The following is a 21,350-nucleotide window of genomic DNA, read 5'->3' on the forward strand; positions in this document are numbered from 1 at the left end:
GCCTCAGAGATTCACCATTTGCTGTGGTAGCAGCCAGAAATCATGTATGCTCACAGAGATGTCAGTATTTCCAATCTTCAACTTTAATGCGACAATCCTAACCCACCTCAGCTGGGAGCAGGCACCACTGAATTCAATAGGACTTCCTTCTGAGTAGTCATGTGCCTTTAGAATGGTGACTGGGAGTGGCTGCCGAGACCACGTAACACCAGTCTTGAAAGACCTACATTGGCTCCCAGTACATTTCCGAGCACAATTCAAAGTTTTGGTGCTCACCTTTAAAGCCCTAAGCAGCCTTGGTTCTGTATACCTGAAGGAGTGGCTCCACCCCCATCGTTCAACCCGGACCCTGAGGTCCAGCTCTGAGGGCCTTCTGGTGGTTCCCTCACTGCAAGAAGTGAAGTTACAGGGAACCAGGCAGAGGGCCTTCTCGGTAGTGCTGCCCGCCCCCCAGGAAACCCTCCCATCAGATGTCAAAGACATAAACAACTATCTGACATTTAGAAGACATCTGAAGACAGCCCTGTTTAGGGAAGTTTTTAATGACCGATGTTTTAAAGTATTTTTAATCTTTTGTTGGAAGCAGCCCAGAGTGGCTGGGGAAACCCAGCCAGATGGGCGGGGAATAAAAATAAATTATTATTATTATTATTATTATTATTATTATTATTATTATAGATTGCAGTGACTTCTAGACTTGTGTCAATTAATCTTTCAGCATGGCTAGAGATAGTTCCTCCTATGTAAACAAGCCTATCACAGGGGATAGTGGTAGCTTTCCTCAACCCTTTTATTTCAGCAAGTTCAAACAAAACAAAACCACTTTCTCCTAATGAAAGCCACTTACTGATGAAGTAGTCTCAGCTGCCAGTCTTGCTGCATACCTTGCGATCAGTCTGTGCTCTTCATCTAGACGGTTTGGGCTGTCGAGCAAACTGTTGCGAGGGAAGGGCAAGGAAAAGTGGGAGAGACATTAATATATAGGTTGAGAGGAAAATATTCCATAACCTATATTTAAAAAAGGTTACATAATAGAGGTTAATAAAATTATGAATTGTGTGGAGAATGTGGACAGAGGAAAATTACTCTCTCTTGAAACTCTAGAACTCAAGATCACTTCGTGAAATTCCCTGGCAGTTGAATCAGGCCAGACAAAATGAAGCATTTCATATATTGCACAATTAACTTATGGAATTCATGGCTAAAAGATGCTGTGATACATGCTGACAGAGGCAGCTTCCAAAGGGGATTTGACAAAGTTCATGGAGGAGAAGTCTATCAGTGGCTATAAACCATTCCACCTAAATGCAGCTCCCAAGTATACCTCTAAACACCATGGGAAATATTAGAGGAGGCTGGCTATGGTAGGGAACTGGATGCTGGACCTGGAGCTGATTTGGCAGGGCTTTTCTTATGTTTCCGGCATGGCCTCTTTGCTATTTTGAATTTTTAAGAATCAAGTAAGCTTATTTTCCTCCTTCAGGAAGGCTTATCTTTGAAGGTAAAATATTTTTATTTTGAAGATGAAATATCTTTAATATCTTCTTTCATGTTTGATGTTACGTGAACATGTTATAACTATCTCCCAAAGGGAGCTAAAGGCACATTTGCTTATTCTTTTAGGCTACTGTGATTCCAATATATTACTGTAACATTGAACATTGAAGAAAAAATTAAATATATCGATTCCTAACAATGAGTGGTAACATTACAGTACAATTCTATGCACATCTATTCAGAAGTAAGTCCCATTAAGTTCAATGGGACTTACTTCTAGGTAAATGTAACCTTAGTTACAACCCCAGGATTTTAACCCTAGTTTATTAGATTTTAAGATTCCTCACACTATCTTTACGGTAACGAAAGAGTACCTATAATTATGCTTCGGTGATACATAAATTAATAGATGAATTGTCAATAAATGGATTAAATTTAAATTAAACTGGTTGACAGTCCTCTTTTTATTATAATTTATTAATGGTTATTGACTGCTCAGAAGTCAGTCCTACTGAGCTCAGTGATGCTTATGCCATGGTAAATGAGTATAGGATTACAGCCTAAGACTCCGTTTTTATGCTCTGTTCCATGGGGGAAAGCCCCACTGAGCACTGTAGGACTGACTTCCTGCTAAACAGAATTGTGTTGCATAGCTTTAAGTTGAATTAGCAGTGCAAAGTCATGAATGTTTAGTCAGAGGCAAGTCCCACTCTAATGTGACCGAATCCCTGGTGTGTTTAGAACTGCAGCCTAAACTGCTGATTAAATGAAGTAAAGCATGCTGGTTTTAATGTCAATAACAATTCTTTAACCAGGACTACTCCAATTAATAATTAATACAGTTAAGAGGCATATGGGCATGTATTTGTATGAGATTTTCCTTCATATGAAACTTTTTGATGTATTTAAATGCTTCAGCTTTGTTGATAACGCAAGATTTCTCTTTGAATCTGGGATGAGGCAAAGTTCTGCAAATTTTATCTTCTACATTTCAACACACTGTTTTCTAAATGCAAGGTAAGAGACCCCTGGGAATTCTGTGTATGGTTTAGATGTCTTGCTAGAGACTCTCTCTCTCTCCCCCCACACCCCCATGATAATGGATTCATCCTTCAGTAAAAACCATCTGCTTAAATGGTGCATGTATAAAAACTGAAACTGAACAAAAAATGTGAAAGAAACAACACTTGAGGAAGAGTGAAGATAAGTGTTTCATTCAGGTCAACTTATTAGAAGCAAAATTTTCAGTCACATAGTGTTTAATTAAGCACCAGAATATATGATAAGTTTAAGTTTAAAAATTCAATAGATTGTGTTCAAGAAAATAAGCATGGCAAGGCAGAGTAGATGAAGGGCCCACAATGACACTGTTGGAGATGCAACCCATGTCTGTGTCCTTATACGTACAGATACACTGTGACCACAGTGGCCTGGTTCACACACACACACTGCTAAGCAAAATCATGGCACAGCACACACAAGCAAACATGGGGTTTCTGGGGAGAAGACAGTGGCCATGTTGATCCTCCTCTGGTTCTACTGCTGCTGCGCTGCTATAAGATAAGCCAAGGTTTGGCCTAGCAGTACATCCAGAGTTAGGCTTGTGACAAATCAAGAGTAGTAAGCCATAGAACAAACCTTGGGGAGATCAAGCCTAAGTTTGAATGTAACACTAAACCAAATCAAGGCTTAGCTCACAGCAGTGCAGCAGAACTGGAGGAGGAGTGATGTGGTTGTGATCTTCTTTCTAGGAACCCACATATTTGCTTGTTCCCAATAAGCCATGGTTTGAATTGTGCGAACTGCGATAAGGGAAGGGTGGAGGAGGTGCAAGATTGTCCCCAAGAAAAGTATTCTACTTTTTCCCATTAAGAGTAGATAGCAGCTAGTCACAAATAAGGAAGAATGGCTGAACCTGCACCACAGTTACCAGAGAGTCTGGTGCTGAAGGCAGGATCCTTCCTTCCAAATCATCCATGCATGCCTAATCGTGCCTATTGAATTGTGGGAGAAAGTAAAGGTTTCCAATAGGAAATGTGTCTGAACGGGGGTGGGTGGTGGGTGGAAGCTGATTGTTGTTGCAAAACTGCTTCCAAATATGCTGTGAAAGGCCAGGGGTATCCCAAATCCTTCTCGTAGTGAAAAAGTCATTAGATAGGATGGGAAAAGTCATTAGATAGGATGGATAACCAGAACAATCCTATACATCCTCTCCTCTAGGCAAGTCAAGAGGTGACAATTCCATCACTTGTTTGCTGTCATGACAACAGAACATAGGAACATACACTTGGACACTGTGGTTGCAAGTTTGTGGGAGAAAGTAATTCTATGTATTATTTTGATATATACTTGTATGATATTAAGTGGGAAAGGGCAAGGCAACACCACTAGCTATTTCTCAGTTGATAGATTTTCTGAGACTACTAGAGTGTGCTAATTCACCCGAAGTCAACTCAGATGGCTCAAACAAATTAGTCATATCACACTTGCCTGGGAAAGGAAACAAAGACACCCACACTCCAATAAACACAAGCCACTCTGATTTGAAGGAAAATTACTCCCCGTCCCCACATGCCAAAAATAAATGCAAGTTAAAAGTACATTTCATTTTTGAAATTTGCATGAGAAAAAATGTTTATGGAACCAACACGCCTCAATCTTGGCTATTCAAATATCTTGATTGATTGAAATCATTTATGTCTCTCATGTCAGTGCAGCCCTCTGGGGACATTACTCCTATTTAACTGCGAGTATCCTTGGAGTTGTCAACTTTTCAACTGGCTGCTGTAAATACGTCTCTTAGCAGAAGGTTGATGCACCAAGACTAGCAAGTGATATTATTTCCATGCCATGAAAGTTTCAGAAATTCTGTGCATTAAACATACAACAGCAGGCTAGGGCAGCTAGCAATCCATTCAATATCACTGATGCCTCCCAGACCATTTGGATGAGGCTGTACAGTATGTAGAGTTCAGAACTAATGTTATGTTAGCATCTGTGAAGATACGCTGTTTTGCTTTATTTGAGGATTTTGTTTTTGTTTTTTAGTGTTAGTATTTCATTAGGATGATAATGGCTTTTGGAAATGGACCACATGCACTTTGGCAGTATCAGTCATTGCTGCTACATGTGATCATTTGCTACCACACTGAATAGCAATCAGACCTGTATTGGATAAAGCCGTGGCTTGCATTCAAATGGCAATGGAAGATTCCCAATTGTCTCTACTCTGCATGCTCCATTACTTGTTATGAAAAGTTGCCCTAAACCTTTATCTAAGTTTGTCTCTTTGCAATTTCAAATAAATTGCTTCTGGTCCTAGTATCAGTGGACATAGTGAACAGTGGTTTTGCTTCCTTAGACTGCAAGCGGCAGACCATTATTAGTTAGAGCTGGGAACTTTGTGGCCTGCTGTACAAAAACTTTATGGCCAGAATGCACTTACCAATTAAATGCATAACCACAGACATTAGCAGAGGGACAGTATCAGGACTGATGCCAGTCTATAAAAATTATACAATGCTCAGGAATAACATATTGCCTGAGCTCTTAAATATTCAGAACTATGCACTTCTCCACTCCTTACCACAAAGCATTATGTAATACATGGTTAAGTCTGTTAGCTAATTTTGCCTGTTAATATAATGGGAATGACTGGTGCTCTTTTCAATCAAGTACGTTAATACTGAAATCTTTGAATGTCAATAATCATATGTTTTGCACTACACATTTCATTGTTTCTTTACCCATCCAAACCTTCAAAAGCATTCAATTTAAGGGTTTATCATGGCACACAGTTTCTTCTGCGCACTGAGCATGTGGACTCAAACTACATCAGCTCCATCTAGCAAGTGTATACAAAAAGGAATGGGCCTCAATTTGACTGATAAAAAAAATATTGACAAGTAAATGGCTATAGCTAGCAAGAAGCATAGACAGAGAAGGGTGGCTTATTATACCAGAACACTCTGTTCAGAAAATAGCCATCAGTTATCTAACCATGCAAAAGGATATATTCACATGTCACAACACAGGGAGCTTTTCAGTCTTACATGGAAAAAGGCGTCCTTTTAAATACTGCTGTGTTTTACAGAATCCAAAACCAAGTTTCAGTCATGATCCCATACCTTAAATACTTCATGAGTGTGATGCCCAGCCTTCATTATTCTGTAGACACTATAGGGTGGACCACCGCATGCTTTCAACCAACCTTTTATCAACTGCTTTTGAGATCAGTCTAACGTACAGCTCTACAGCGGCAGGCAAATAAAAAGTCCTCTTATTCAACCATTGTATTTCTTCACTTGGAAAAATACTTCAAAGAATACTTGAATCTGTGCATTCTGTCCTACACACTCTAGCATGGACTAACTGATAGGGTGCTGGACCTGAGGGATTTGAGATGAAATTTCTGCTTAGCCATGAACCCCTTGGATGCTTGGATAAGTAACTGTCTTTATCTGAAACGACTGTTTTAGGTATAAACAGCATAAAGCCAGGAAAGCAATATGCACATTAAAAGCACAAAAGAAACAATTATTAGTAACAACCACTGCCAACAGTACAATCTGAAAAAACACCTAATTATGCTGATTACTGTATTTGGATTTAATGCTGCCTTTTCATCAAGGCATTCAGATGTCACTTCCATATAAGAAAGTTGTAGATCAATATGTAATGATGAACATACACTTTATGTGAACTGAAGAGTGGTGGTCATGTGTGTCTTTTCAGTGAAATCATTTGCCTTTGACAACTGGATGTAAGAATTTTCATACAGATTTCACACAAAAAGAAACTTCAGAATATTCCTTACATATGCAGCAGTTCTGTGGTGGCTCATGTAGATTGTCACCCAGTTGATCAGTTAGTAGGATAAATGGGTCAGAGTATGTATAATATTGATAAGCACACTAATGATTGCCTTTTAGAGACTAACACAAATCAATGTGCATGGTAGTGATTCTACTGTTTGTAATATTTAACACTGCTGAAATCCAATAGAATGAGGACCAGGCCAGTCAGTTTAGTTTCTGCGCAGTCCTTTGAGGAGTTGCATTCTGTAATGGCCTGGATTCGTCTCTAAAGTTCCCCACCAAGGTGCCCAGCCTGCACTAACCGTGAGGGGTTGTTCTGGAGCATGTTGACATACAACCCAATGAGAACATGTTCATCAGCCAGCCTGTCTGCAACATCGAGGCTATACTGTAACCTGAAACAGGGTTGGGGGGAAAAGGGTATAGTCCGGACAGACAAAGAGAAATAAACAGAGAAAGCAGGAGCAAGTAAGAGTGTGAAATGGGAATTTGTAAATGAGCAGTCAAATGTATTTTCTCTCTCTTCATAAAACAAGTGTTGAAATGGTTATCAATTCCATCCCATCAAGGTAGAACTTAGAGATATTAAGAAAGTGGGCCTGCAAGACAAGAATATCAGCACCTACAAAAACTAAAGCAGCAGAGATGCTCAAGGACCATGCAGGATCTGGCCTTGGATTAGTGCTACAATGAAGCATAACTCAGAATATAAGAAATTGCCAACCTTCAGCTCAAATACTAAGCACACTTATTTTAAAGGGGAATTCAGCTGACATCAGTCAGGCGAGCCAATCTACACATGCAAAAAGAAACAAACCAACAACCACGTGACACAGTTCTTAGAACGAACCATTTCAAATGATATGTAGAAGACTTCATGTCAGAATGCTTGCCCATGCAAAATGTTTTTTTGGACCTAGCAAACTAGTGGTTAGGCTAGAACACTCTCACACAATGTGCAAGGTTTTTGTGGCTGGGTATGTTTTGATGCAAGGGGGTCAAACAAACGTGATTTCCGCCAGAGGCATAGCTTGGGGGGTGGGGGCCCACTGGGCAGCACACTGTGGGGGCGGCACTTACAGCGCAAGCCACATGTCTCTCCTGGGAGTGATGTGGTGGCTCAGGTGCCTGCAGGCTCTAAGCTGCCTGAAACAGCAACCTGAGGCTTGCATCTGCCCTACAGCTGAGGGGGAGGCGGCCTCCATGAAAGCTCCGCTCGCCCTGCCCTGTGGGCAGCTCATACCACCCCAGGTGCCCAAGCAGCTACAACACCCGATTTCCCCAATACAGAATGAAATGCTACAGTCCTACGAACTGTGCACTCCATTATCGGTCGATCTGTATAGATTGGCTCTTAGGACTGAAGTGCAAAATTTAACTAAGCATACACAAATCTACATCAAAATGTAGAATTACCTGTATTTTAAGATGTCATAGCAAGACCTCGTGTGCTACTATATTTCATATGCCTCTGTTTATTTGTGCTTAATCCAGCTGGCAGATAAATTATGAGGAAATTAAAATTCTGCCATTGATATGTTTTGTGGAATGCACAGTATAATCAGAGGAGAAGGAATTTGCTTTAGTTGTGTTAGTGCAAGCTACTTATGCACTTTTTAAAACTTACCCTTTGCCTTTCAAAAAAGCTGGAGCAGCCCTAGCCAGCAATTTGTTCTGCTCTACTTCATTATTCTTGTAAGGAGAGCTAGTTAATGAGACAGGACAACTAAGACAGTAAACCATGAAGGCTGAAATCCACTGAACTCTACAACATAGGTAAGTGATTTAAATAACAGATAATGCTAAAATTGCTCTAAAAATCTAAAACGGATTATCAGATTTGTACAAAACAGAATGGTGATTTTCTACAAGTCTACTTCTTTGATTTATAAACATTTTAGAGGAAGCTGATACATCATAAGCTTCTGCCAAAATGGTTTCTAAAACCGTATTTAAATTGCAATCCTACACATATCCACTTGAAAATAAAATCCACCAAGCTCATTGGAGTTTAGGAAGGTACATTTAGGTTTGCAGCCTTAACTTGTTAAGCTGCAAGCCACGTACTGTGTGGAGTGAGACTTTATGCTGCCAACTCTTTAGAAAGCATTTTCTAGGGTAGCATTTCAGCTAGGCGGGGTGGGGATGAAGTTAAGACACAGTTCTTCTCTTTGCCATTATAGAAGGATATTCTCCCCGTTATGGATGATCTCCAAGAAAATGTTCACATTGAACAAACATTTTTAAAATGACCTCTGATTTAAACATAGGAAAGTATTACGATCTTATATAGTGCTCTACCATGCTTATTCGTTACTATATTCTTTTACGTTTGCATTTTTATGTTTAAATATATACAGAACCACAACAACATTTCTTGATGCAATTCTGAAACATGGCATAAATACTTTCTTTTCAGCTCCAGGTTTTCCATTCCGATTTCTCTATTCCATAGCAATCTTTTCATGCCAGCTATTATAAATAAGATGCATATTATAGCCAAAGGGCTGTGTGCCATGTAGAGGAATGGATTTCTCCATTTACAACATCGTATAAGAGGCGATTAAAGTAGTTGTGGTATAATGGAGGAGAACCCTTTACTTACTAAAGTATGGGGACTGAAGTCTGTTTGGGTTCCATTGAAATGGATGGCTTAGAAGAGAATATTTTAGCACACTAATTTGGAAGCAGTTTACCATGAAATCAGTGATATTTGCTTCACATAGTGGGAATTATATGAAAAACTGTGACGTTCCATTGTTCAACTGGAACTCTATGAGTGCAAGGGAATATGCTATTCTTTTTAATACTGGGAATGTTCTATGTAAAGGAGAATTGTTCCACACACACAATGTAAGTCTTCAAATTTCAGTAGACGAGTAGCACTTCATATGCACATTGGGGGGGGGCATATCTGTATCTAGGCCACAGGATCCTGGTGAACACGCCAGGTTACAAATGATACAGTGTTTGTTCCTGGTTATGTTCACCACTCAGTACCACTTCAGAAAAGTTATCTATCTGTGGACTTTCTTTCATGCTTCTAGAATCTGAAACAGATTCCAGTCTCCAGTTCTACTTATCTTGTGGGTGACACAGGCTTTTGCAGCATGAGTGGCCTTACCATGCATGCACAAATCTCTGTGTCAATGTGGTGCATTCATACCATTGTAGAATGCAGGTGGGGGAATCCCCCAAGCAAGCAAAAAAACTCTCCAACATGGTGATTCTCTACAGCTGTGTACAAATAGGCTATCTATTTCACACTCTCTGTAATGCACTGGAACTAGTATATTTTTCTGGTGCATTGTATGGTGGGGGCAAGGGCAAGGGGAGCAGGTAGACAGCAACCACCAGACACAAAAAAGTGCCGAGAATATTTAGGTAAAATTCTCCTGAGCTGTTATGCTTTTTCTAGTTAGGTGAGAAAAAGAAATGTCCCAGAAATCATTTCAGAAAAATATGTTCTGAGAGATTTCATCTCAGCTCTCAGCTATATCATGTAACTTGTATGTTGACATTCGTTTTTCATCAACTAACTGAATAAAAGTGCAAAGAGAGGCAGTATTTAAGTAACATAGCAAATCAAAATGATGCCATATTCCTATGAAGGTGAGAAAAATCACCACCTGTTCTAGACTTCTCAGACTGCCAGTGATCTTGCTTCCTTACAAATATTTGTGCTAGCACTGTATCAGTGAAATCTTTTCTCAGTCACAAACATGCCCTGAAAAAGGGTGTGTTTTTTTAAAACATACTTTGATATTAATAGAAGGCAGTAGCTAAGCTATGAAAGAGAAATCTTGTTTCAACCTAGTTAAACAAGGCATAATTCCAACATTAACACAATAAGGGTCATACTAAGGCTCCCTATCCCAGGCCCAGAAGACGCTATTATCACTCTCTCTTTTAATAATAAGGCTTGGGAGCTAGCCTAGCATTGCATTAGCTGATATGGACTATACAAATGCTACCTCAAAAATGATATTGTACAGGTGGAAAAGGTACAGAAAAGGGCAAATGATCACAGGACTGGAAAGAGGAAACTTTACAACACCTGAAATTTTTTAGTCTGGAAACAGAGTGGGCATTGTAGAGGAGTATATAAGTATTCAAAGTATGGATAGCAAGATTTATTTCCCCCTCTCTCATTGTTCTAGAACCCATGCAAACCAGTAAAGGTGAATTGGAATGTCAGTACAGACAAATACAGTTCAGATATGGAATTCAGTCCCACAAAATGGTAGTAATGACCAGAGGATAAGACTAGCCACGATAAAAGTCTCCTCAGTTATGTGACATAGGCAACTCCTGCTCAGGAAAAAACCACATGTTTAAAGACTCATTGGGCTCATGGGGTTAGTTTCACAATTAGATCATGTCCATAATATATTAATGGAAGTGAAGGATGATATTCCATTATTTTGAAGACTGACAATTTATTGTGTGCGCACACATTCACTTCTTCCTATCTTAACTTACATTTTATATCAGTTTGACGTAACAGTTTGGTTTTAGTTGTTCAGTTATAAAAATGGCATGAGTATGCTTTTAGCTATCTAACAGAAAGAGTGTGACATCTACCATTTTCTGAAATGAGTCTAACACTCACAGTTAACTGGATCATTTATGGTCCTTGTCCAAGCTTGTTGTTTCTAAACATTTTGACCAGTAACCTCTTAGTTGCTTTTACCAGGAGAGAAAATATCATGCTTTAAAAATAATAATAATCCTGTCCCAGAAAAAGCACCCAGGGGTTTAACAAAGTAACTTTGAGTCTAACACCCAGTGTTCAAAATAGGGGTGTTTGTACATGGCATGCAGAAACCATCATTAAAATTTCACATGTCTGCATAGATGCTACAAAGCTACTTTCTAAACATTTGCATCATTATATAATTTCTCCACTTCTAACCTAAGAGCACAGAATTGGCACTAAAATTTCCATTCACAATTGTGCCCGTTCACATATAAACAAAACAGTGCATCAAACATTTAAAATTCACATTTATATTCGTATTCTGAGCCCTTAGCCCAATTTAAAGTGAGTTTACAGCTCAATATCTATGTCACAGTAATTCACAAGTGATAAAATTTGCTCTTGACATCACTTGTAAAAATTCCCTCTGTGGACTTACTGGCTTTGATTAAGTATGTGAAAAATCAAGATAGGCATGGTTCATGCATGCAGTTTTTTATGCTTGTTCCTAGACCTCCAAAATTGCATATACGTGACTAAGAACATAAACTTAGCCCTATTGGAGGAAACCAACAGGTCCATCTAGTCGACATGTTTTAACCAATCAGGCCAATCAGGTGCTTCTGGGAAGCCCACAAGTAGGGGATGAAGAACAGGTAGTTTCACCATACAAATAGGGGCAACACCAGAATATTTATGTGGAAGTTATTTGAGCACCATGTTATTTGAGCATCACTGATGAATGTATGAATCAGTGCTATACACTAGAATTCCATGGGAAAAATATTTATGGGAAGTAAAGTGAAAGAGCAACATAGACTATTAGATTTCATTACACTGGATAGTAAATTATTGTCAAAGAGTACAGCTCCTCTAAAATATAATGTCCACAGTGAACAAAGAGCAAGAGATATGTGGTGTACAGTGAACTCAAGTGATATTAAATGCATTGATTTTATACAGGCATTTCACACTTACTGCGAGACTTTCTTCACTACTATAACATAAAAGATGCTGATGCTACTATTTTACTATATTGTTTTGTTACCTTCTTAGTAAGTCAGGGTCACAGAATATATGTAATAACATTCAAGAAACACCCAGGACTGCTGAGATAAAAAGCAGGTTTTATAGATTTCCAAGTTTTATGTTAAAATAAGACTTCTGCACAACTAACCATCTACTTAAATGTTTACAGTATATTTCAATGTCTCTTCACAAATGGCAGCGTCAGTGGCAAGCTGCAGTGTGTGTGTGTGAGATATATTTCAGCAGGGAAACAGCACCAGATGAAAAGGTTAAATCCTATCCCCATGCTGTCAGTCTGGATCAGAGCCACTGCAGTTGCTTTTGTAAAGAAAAATGTATGGGGAATCCCAAGCAAAGAACTCGAACACACCATTAAAACGACTTCTATTTTAACCCTCTGTAGTCCTTAGTGGGTCCACTTGGCTATTAGGGACACTGAGAGGCATCACTCACAGCTGTGCTGATTGTACATAATTTAACATTGCCCACTCTGTAACTGGTTTGCCAAGCCAACCTCAACTATATGTGGGAATTGGTGTGCCTTTGTGAGGATTATGTAGCTTCTTTTTGAGCTGCGTTTTGGAGGAAAGGCACTAAAATTAAACTAGACAGGTCAGCAGACCTAAGGGTTAAACTGTGGCAAGTGCATGTTATTCATTTAAATACTTGCCCTGTGCAAAATGCAAGATAAAAGGAGGTTCAAGCTCAGCATGAGATCCATTTGAAGTCTCATTAAAACCACAGTATTCCTTTGTCTAAAAAACAACCCCCGTTAGTACTTCTGAAGAATGACTAATATATTAATGTACTGATTTTAATGTACTAGCTACAGAACTACATCAGTTAGTAGTTTAGTGCTCTTCTTGTACTGACCGTAAATTGTTGTGAAGCTGATTTACATACAGCTTTATAAGAGAGTGCTCATCAGCCACAGGACTGGCTACATTTATACCCTCATGTAACCTGAATGATTCAAACAATGAAATCTCATTAACAGTCTGTGCAAACAGAAATACATGGGGATACGTTTGGTGGGGAAAGCATTTAGTTTACAGCCAAAGTGGATAGGATACTGACATAAATGAATGAATGAACGAATGAAGGTTTCAAATTAATAAGGACTGGAAGCAAAACAGACACACACACACACACACACACACACACACACACACACACAAACACACCCCACCACGATTGGATCAAACTGCACATTAATTCACTGAGATGTCACTGGGAGAGGGAAACAAACATAAGGTTCAAAGAAAATGTAGACAAGTGACCTCTGGGATCCATCACAGAATAGAACAACAGTTGACATAGATAACAAAACTTGGCTGGCAATAAAGGGGACTGAACCTCAATATTCAGGTAATAAGCCTCCTTGCACCTAGGAAGTTGTTATTTCATCCATGCCCAATTCATAGTACCTGAACATGGAGTACAATCAACATTTGCATACAAACATCAAGAAACAGCTTACCAGGTGAGGCAAAGCTGCTATGCTGGATTTCTGGCCAAGTGGGTTGCTGTTGCTTATTCGGATGGAGAGTGGTGAGTGGGAGGGAGGTTGGCACAGGGCAAACACTCAGGCAGAGCCAATCCAGTGCTCCTGCCAGTGCATTGGGCCAACCTCCCTGTCACTGTTCCTTTTCCGGGAAGCAATAGTGGCCAACCTACTGGGAAGCTAGCATAGAGGCTCAATCCTGCCCAGCAAGCCATTTCAGCAAACATCTTGGAATCTTCCTTTACTTAAATACACAAAGGATGGCAAACATATTGCCCTGCTATCAGGGAGGCAAGCCAGGTGGATCATATTAGGTAGGCAGCACTGGATTTAGGGTAGTGCAAGTGCTTCGCCCACACAGGGCACTGAGCTGAGGGGGCACAAAATAAATAATAATAATAATAATAATAATAATACCACCGTATCGATCCATTAAAAAGCAACTGTGCCAAAATGAATTATTGTGAAAATAAGACATATTTGGGGGATGTGCCCAATTTTGTACATGCCGAGGGCATTATATTATCAAAGTCTGCCCCTGGGGTGGGGCAGAGCAATGCTCTGTAAGACATGGAGACATCTAACCTGCAGCTTAATAAATGCAGAATGGATACAGCAGGAGCAGAAGGTCTGAAGGAGGGAAAGTGAGGAGAGATGGTCAGAGAAATTGAGACACAGCCAGAAAGGAGTATAAGTGAAGCAGTGCAGAGAAAGAAAAAAACACTGGTTAGGGGGAAAGAGGGGGAGGCTAGAGGCAAAGAAGTGGATGCAATTAAAGGCCGTAGGAGGATAGTAAGCGATTGAAAAGTTAGAATAGAGTCTGAGAAAAGAAGCAAGAGCAGCAAGGAGGGAGCAAACTGTGAAAAAGACAGTGAAGTGGAAGGGACTGAGCAAGCCCTGCTCCAAAAGAGCAAATGACAGGTTAGAGGGGCAATAAAAGTAATTGTGACGGGTGACTTAAACCATCTCAGTGGCAAGCTATCAAGAAACACAAAATAAGTGGGTGTTTGCCAGGATTCAGCTTACATAGAATCCTTAAATCATTGTGTGTTTTTTCATATCAGAACAACTTGGCAGCAGGTCCTCATCTGTTCCTTGGTATTTATGTGCCTACAGTCTGCTTCTAAGGATACTTTCAGATGTATCTTGTGGAAGCTTCAACCATCTGGATTAAACTGATTATGGATTGCATCCCAACCCGTTCCATACTGTGGCCATGCTTCTCAAACCAGTCCTACTGCTAATCTCTATGGTCACAGTTGACTTGGATTGATTAGAGATGAACGGATCATTCTCTCTCTGGTCCATGTAATTTTTGCATGGGTTCACCTGTAGATGGACCAGCTGCACCCTGTATGGACCAGCTGCATATTCCTGCATTGCAGGGGGTTGGACTAGATGATCCTCAGGGTCCCTTCCAACTCTACAGTGCTATGCTATGCATTGCAGCCCATTTCCACATTAATCTGTGATTTTTTAAAAATAAAAGAAATCTGCATGCACGCACACAAAAATCACATTTAAATATGTATTTTAAAATGTATTTCCTCTTAAAACATGCATTTTAAAACATATACAATCGTTTGTTTGTCAAGACCTGCTAAATGCAATGGGTAGCTATATTTTCATCTGCACATTAGTCCAGGAAGTGTGGATCAGGTCAGTTCATATCTGAATTTGCAAAGACTGAGTTCCCCAAACATCCCTAATTCTGCGTCACTAGAACAAAAAAATAAAAAAGGAAAAAAGCACCTAAACGAGCAACTCTATGGATCAAACTCAATGCTTCAATTTCAACAAACAATGCTATGTTGGAGAATGAATAGCAAGCTCAATGACTCATCTTTCCTCATCTTGTATACTCATCTTCAGAGGTAACTTCTTGGTTTGTTATATCACAGTTTCCCTGTGATTTCCAAGCCAGGAGACTGATTTAAGTGTTCCCTACAAACCAGGATTGCAACCTAGGATCCAACTATGGTTTACAATCCTGGTTTGTATAGAATACTTAAATTGCTGTTTCTTAGTTTGTTAGTCACAGAAAACTGGCTTAATAACCAAGGGAGGATTGTGAGAGGAGGAGGAAGGAGAAAAAAAGGAGTTATTGAGGTTGTTGCTCATTCTGCCTCCAACAAATCAGTGATTTGGAGTGGAGATGTTATGTCCCTGTATTCACGTGCATCTCTGAACCCAGGGCATGGTTTGAAAGCATAGGATGTAGCGAACCTGATGAAACAAAGCAGAGTTGGAAGAAAAGTGGAGATTTTAATGTAACAAATAAGTTTAGTTTCTCAGTTTAAAACAATGAAGATATTGAGCATTCTATGCCTGTTTTCCATTACTGCTTTCATGAAGTTTGAGAAGAAGTTATACAATAAAACAGGTATTTGAGAACTCTTATTTGAAAACATATCAGGAAGAGGACTCACCTTCTGTTTGTGAAAGGGCTTCCTGAGGGAACAGAGTGGGAGAACAATGTGTCATTCATGCTGGTGACTGGTCTGGGAGGCCTTGACAAAAAAACAAACAAACAGTTAAGAAGTATATTGTTTATCATGTGCATCAAATACAAAAGCTCAACACCCACAAATACATTTAGTCAATAAGAAGCTAGAATATTCTATTTTTGTACTCTAAATCTATATTTTAAAAAATAAAGGCTACAACCCTGAACACACTGGGAGTGATCCCCATTGAACTGGGACTTACTCTTGAGTAAACATTTGCACTTAACTTTTACATGAAGTAACAGATCTGAGTGTTAGAAAAACATTTTTTTTTAGATTCTTAAGTATTCTGTGTGCAATTTGCTTGCTCTATCCTGCTTCAGTAAAATCATTGACTGTGTTGTATTTTTACAAAGCTAATGGAAGCAGTTCATAAAGGAGAATTGATGTAGAATTGTTTCAACAGCCTTCAAACTGTACTGTTTGACTTCTTGTTGGTTTAATATTCTAAGATTTTTTCCCCCAAAGAAGCACACAGTCCCTTTTTTGAGAGCCCTCTCTGACTCAAATGTCTCAATTTCCATTTCTAACAACAAAAAATCTCAATTTAGATGGCCACATAGTGGCTGCTTTAAACCTAAATTGTGTGGAAGCTTCTGTGTAGGGAGTCCTTCATATGTAACAGCTGTATGAACTTACATTTTCACAATGCCACAACAAACAGTTCCTTTACTATGTTTGCCATGGTGAAAACCAGGGGATCCACTTGGTGCAGAATTCACACAACAACTCCAGATTCAGAGTGTAGACATTATTTGAATTTTTAAAGTCATCACATGTTAACATGGAACATCAGCCCACTAGAGATTACAAATGGAAAGAACCAAACAGAATCCACTTATTCAATAACACATTTATGATGATGAGGAGTCAGTTTTTCCTTAAGCCTGAAGGTGTTATGTTCAAGTAGCAATGAAGGGGAATTTGAAATATACAAGTATCACGCGGAGTTGACTAAGACACATACAACAGGAGTTTTGTAAAAGACTTATCCTTCATTTGCTGTTTAGAAGGTTCAGATAGGAATTGTACTATGATTCTTACGATGATGAGGAACTTTAGGTTATTTCATGGTATAAATGTACACAGTGACTGCAACACAGGTTGGGCCCTCTGACAGAGGACATCTCAACCCCAAATATTTGCATTTCAGCAATGTAATATCAAATGCCCTGTTGCAGAGAATGCAACCTGCATGCAGAAACAGGTCCTGTATGCGGTGCATATGTGCCAAATATGCAAAAGCCAGCTGTGTGAGGAAAGCAGTAAGCTGTCACTGTTGGCTCCTCCTGCCTGTGAATAGCAAATCCCAGCAGGAACTAAGGAATTCTTGTAATTCTAGAGAGAAATCAACACTTTGTTGGTTGGGGTTGATGGGAGTTGGGGGTGTAGCAACATTTAGAGGGCACCAGGTCAGGGAAGGCTGTCAAAGTGTTTCCCATATAAATTCTTTCTCTTTCACTATTCCAGAGAAGGTGCTAAGCCTGCAGCTCACTGCTCAGAGTGATGTTGATTCTGTTTTAATAGTGCTTCTGATTGGCTCCAGCAAATCTCACGTGATCTGTTCTTCACCACCTAGAATACATAGGTACAAGCTTGCAAAAAAATCTTCAGTGATGTCCTACAATTTATCATCAACTGTTTCCTCATGGTAATGGGCTTGCAGTCCCCAGGTACTTATTCCTCCACCCATACTTGGGTCTTGTATTCTCACAGTAGTAATAAGCAGGCATGGAAAGAAGGATGCCCAGTCAAAATCTGGATCCCTTTCTCCCTTTTCTCTAGTCATGGGATCTCCTAGAGACTTCAGGAAAAAGGTTGATGGTAGAAAAAGAACCCCCCCGAGAAATAAAATTGCATACTCAATAATTCGTATGAGAATTCCAACCATATCAAAAATGTACTAAGGGGTGATGCTTTACTTACCAGGTATCTCTTTTGCAGCAAAAAATGAAATAAAAAGAAGCTATTAATTAAGTTGAAAGATTTAATTTTTAGAAAGTGTCAAAGTTAGGGAAATTCTATCTATGCCATAGTTAATACTCATCTTACAGGCTCAGCCCCTCTCTCCTGACAAGTTGCCCCATGATGGGGTAACCGAATGGGTCATGCATGTAGGGCTACTGAAGTTTATCTCCATAAGATAGTTATTTATTTTGTCAGAATTTCTAGCAAATTCCTATGTCCAGAACACTGAAACTATTTAGAGGCTATATATATTGAAATGAAATTGAAATACTTTATTGTCACTTGTACAACTTGTATACAGTGAGATTACACGAGCACCCCCACTAAGCTCTCTAGTCTTAATTCCCCTTGTTTACTGACGCACACCCACCAAACCTGAAAGTCAGTTGCCCTGTTATCTTTTCATTCAGCACCCTAACAGCCCACGGATAGAAGCTGTTCTTTAGTTCTTTACCCTGTTGGTGTGACTAATCATGCTTCTATATCTTCTGCCTGAGGTAAATATATATATGGCTACCAGTCGTAATATCAACTTTTCTCAAATTCAGCTGGTACAGATTAGAATTTGAAAAATGTGTACGCTCTCTGTTAACTGGGTTGAAATAGCTGATTATATCTGTTCCTGCTCTTCCCCCATGTTATATGGCAAGCAGCCTTTAATGCTCAGGGAAGTGAACTGCATTTGAAACTCAGGTGAGTTTCCCATATTCAACTGTGTATCAAAATCAGTTTGTGACATGGCACACAAGTCTGTTGAAAGAAAAGGAAAGACTCCAGCTCAGTGTTCGCAAGTGCTTGTCTGTGCTTGATCTTGAATCCCAGCTATAGGATATGATGCAGTAAATATGAAAATCAATCTGTTGACATTTAAGATGTTTCTGATGGCTGTCAAGTAAAATATATGTTAAATACTGAACTTACTCCAATAGCTAATAAGTAATTAACAAAACCTGAGGAACACTTTGTAGAGACTCTGACAGTTGTAGTCAGCCAGTGGTTGCATTTGCTTGTTTGTAGGCAATGACCATTACGACAGACAGGTACAGTGTTTAAATCCCATATGGGCAACCCATGGCCCACAGGTGGATCTCAGACAACTTCTGTGCAGCCCACACATCCCATTTTCACTATAGGTTGCGGGTAAAGCACTTGGATGGGAGTGCTCCTCACATATTCCCAGCACCAATCAGCAGGAGAAGATTTGGGATAGGATTGCTGAGATCTCATTGTGTGCCTCTGACCTTCACGACTCTCCAGCTGCTTAGTGAAGAGAACTTAGTGAGGAGGACAAGGAATTATGTGCTGGGATGTTCTCATCCCTGCATGGAGAGACAGGGGGGAAATGTGTTTGTATGTGGGGAGCTTTTATATTTCTCTGTGTTTTGGAGTGGGGGGAGGGGAGGCTAGGCTCTACCCAGGTCGTTCACTAGCCCTGTCCAAGTCCTTTATGGGACCATTATTGAACACCCGCCATTGCACGAAACCCTTGGGGCAGAATCTAGTCTCAATGGAAAAAAGTGAGCAGCTGCAGTATCTCGGTGAACATATCAATATCATCATGCAAAATGTTAAATTCAAGATTGCAGTTTACCAAGGGATTTCTTTTTTCAGATAGAAAGGTCATTCTTCTCTCAGGTCATGCCACGAGTGCATTTCACTGATGCTAAATAGGGAGTTAAAACTACTTGGTTGCTTACAGCATTTACTCAATGGAATTTAACAATGTTTGAACCAAGTGTTTACTGCTGTGCCCCCACTTACACTGGTAGAGTCACTCATGGTAGTAAATACAATGTTAAAACCAGCGTATAATGAAAGTGCAAATGCAAGCGTAGCTCTACAAAAGATTTCTGTCCTTACTGTAAGTGGCTGCTGCAGGGGGAAGGAAGACTTTGCTTACATGAAGCCTACCATTAAAAGTGGCTGTAAATACCCCTTTTGCTGGGATGCTTGCCTAGAGCTTTTCCTCATGATACGGTTTATCTTCCATTACATTTAAGAATAAAAATCAGTCGAGTAAGAATATATTCCCAAGGAATCCATGCAGCATATCTTTCCCCCTGTGCTAATTTATATCAGCTGTATTGCATACGATGCTCGCTCCACAACTGGTTTATTTTAATTTCTGTATTATTGTATTCAACGTTGCTTTCAATCCCCCCCACCAGAAAAAGTGAAAATAAAATAACAAACATTCTCACTGTCAGGAACAGATATTTTCTCTTAGGAAGGAGGTAATGTCCTAGGGCAGGTGTGGGGAAACATTGGCCCTCCAGATATTGCTGAACCACAACTCCCATCAGCCTCAGCAAGCATGGTCAATAGCCAGAAATGATGGGAGTTGTAGTTCAGCAACATCTGGGCTCCCTACACTTGTCCTAGGATCAGAAGAGACCAGATTGCTGGTTGTTTTTGAAATCCTTATAAGAACAGTGCTCAATTCCCTTTCGAATCCTGGTATATTTTCTTGTACGTGAATAGATTGACTCCAGTCCAGCTGAAGCTAATTGTGACAAAAGTTGAATCCTCTGCACACTTCCAATAAGTGAACAATTCCCACAAAAAAATGATGGAAAAAATACTTTCTTGCATTGATCTTATTGCAATATGATCTCAACAAACTTTAGTGAACTGCAGCCATTGCCTTCTGTATAAAAATACAGGTAGAAAAGATGTACACAGAAGTCCTTTTCTATAGAGTAGCTGATCCTGGATAATGCAAAGAAGAGGATCATGTTTTGCTTCAATTTCACATTTCTCTCTCTCCTCCTCAGATTTTTGCAAGTGGAGATATAGTATAATAAGAGTAGTTGTTCAGGGCCTTGCCAAGTAGGAGAGTTAGGTGGCCTTCTTCAGGAGGCACTGAGAGAGGTAGGGGGTAGAGGAAGAAATAGCTTGGTATCTGAATGCTGCAGGAAGGCATTTTGGTGTTGGCCCCAGCTGGAGATGTGGGGGTGTGGGGAGGAATGAAGGCTCTGCTTCAAACAGAAAGATCTTTCAAGCGGAAAAATACACATATTTGCAGCATATTTATTTGAAGTCCCCATACAGTTATTCTTTTCTTCTTAAACCATGAAGGTACTGGCTAATTTGCGATTTTCATTTAAGGCTATAAGGGCAAGTCTGAAGACCTAACTATACTAACCTGAACTAAATAGCAAAACTCTCATCAATATGTTATGGCTCTCAGCTATAAACCATAGAATTACATCAACTATTCACAAAAATGTTTCCTTTTGAGCATAACTGCTTGATTCATTTGGCTTTCATCAATTTTTCAGTAGCTTGCTTCCATTTAACCTGGGTGGGGGAACCTGTGGTCCTCCAAA

The 21,350-nt window shown here is 39.6% G+C and overlaps 1 protein-coding gene across 26 annotated transcripts in view; it reads right to left on the reverse strand.

Annotated features, from left to right (window-relative positions):
* DTNA (dystrobrevin alpha) overlaps nt 1-21,350 on the reverse strand; it is a 184,753-nt gene that overhangs the window by 24,709 nt on the left and 138,694 nt on the right. For 13 of the 26 annotated variants that reach the window (XM_081873630.1, XM_081873641.1, XM_081873651.1 and 10 more), the window contains 5 exons: nt 15,976-16,056; nt 12,916-13,005; nt 7,942-8,019; nt 6,617-6,709; nt 848-935 (listed from right to left, as the gene is read on the reverse strand). In XM_081873630.1, the coding sequence (XP_081729756.1) occupies nt 848-935; nt 6,617-6,709; nt 7,942-8,019; nt 12,916-13,005; nt 15,976-16,056 (430 nt within the window). The remainder of the gene's footprint in view (nt 1-847; nt 936-6,616; nt 6,710-7,941; nt 8,020-12,915; nt 13,006-15,975; nt 16,057-21,350) is intronic. The other 13 variants (XM_081873650.1, XM_081873631.1, XM_081873645.1 and 10 more) reach the window with 5 other exon arrangements.

This window comes from Podarcis erhardii (assembly GCF_964252035.2).
Source record: "Podarcis erhardii genome assembly, chromosome: 8".
Taxonomy (NCBI): Eukaryota; Metazoa; Chordata; class Lepidosauria; order Squamata; family Lacertidae; genus Podarcis; species Podarcis erhardii.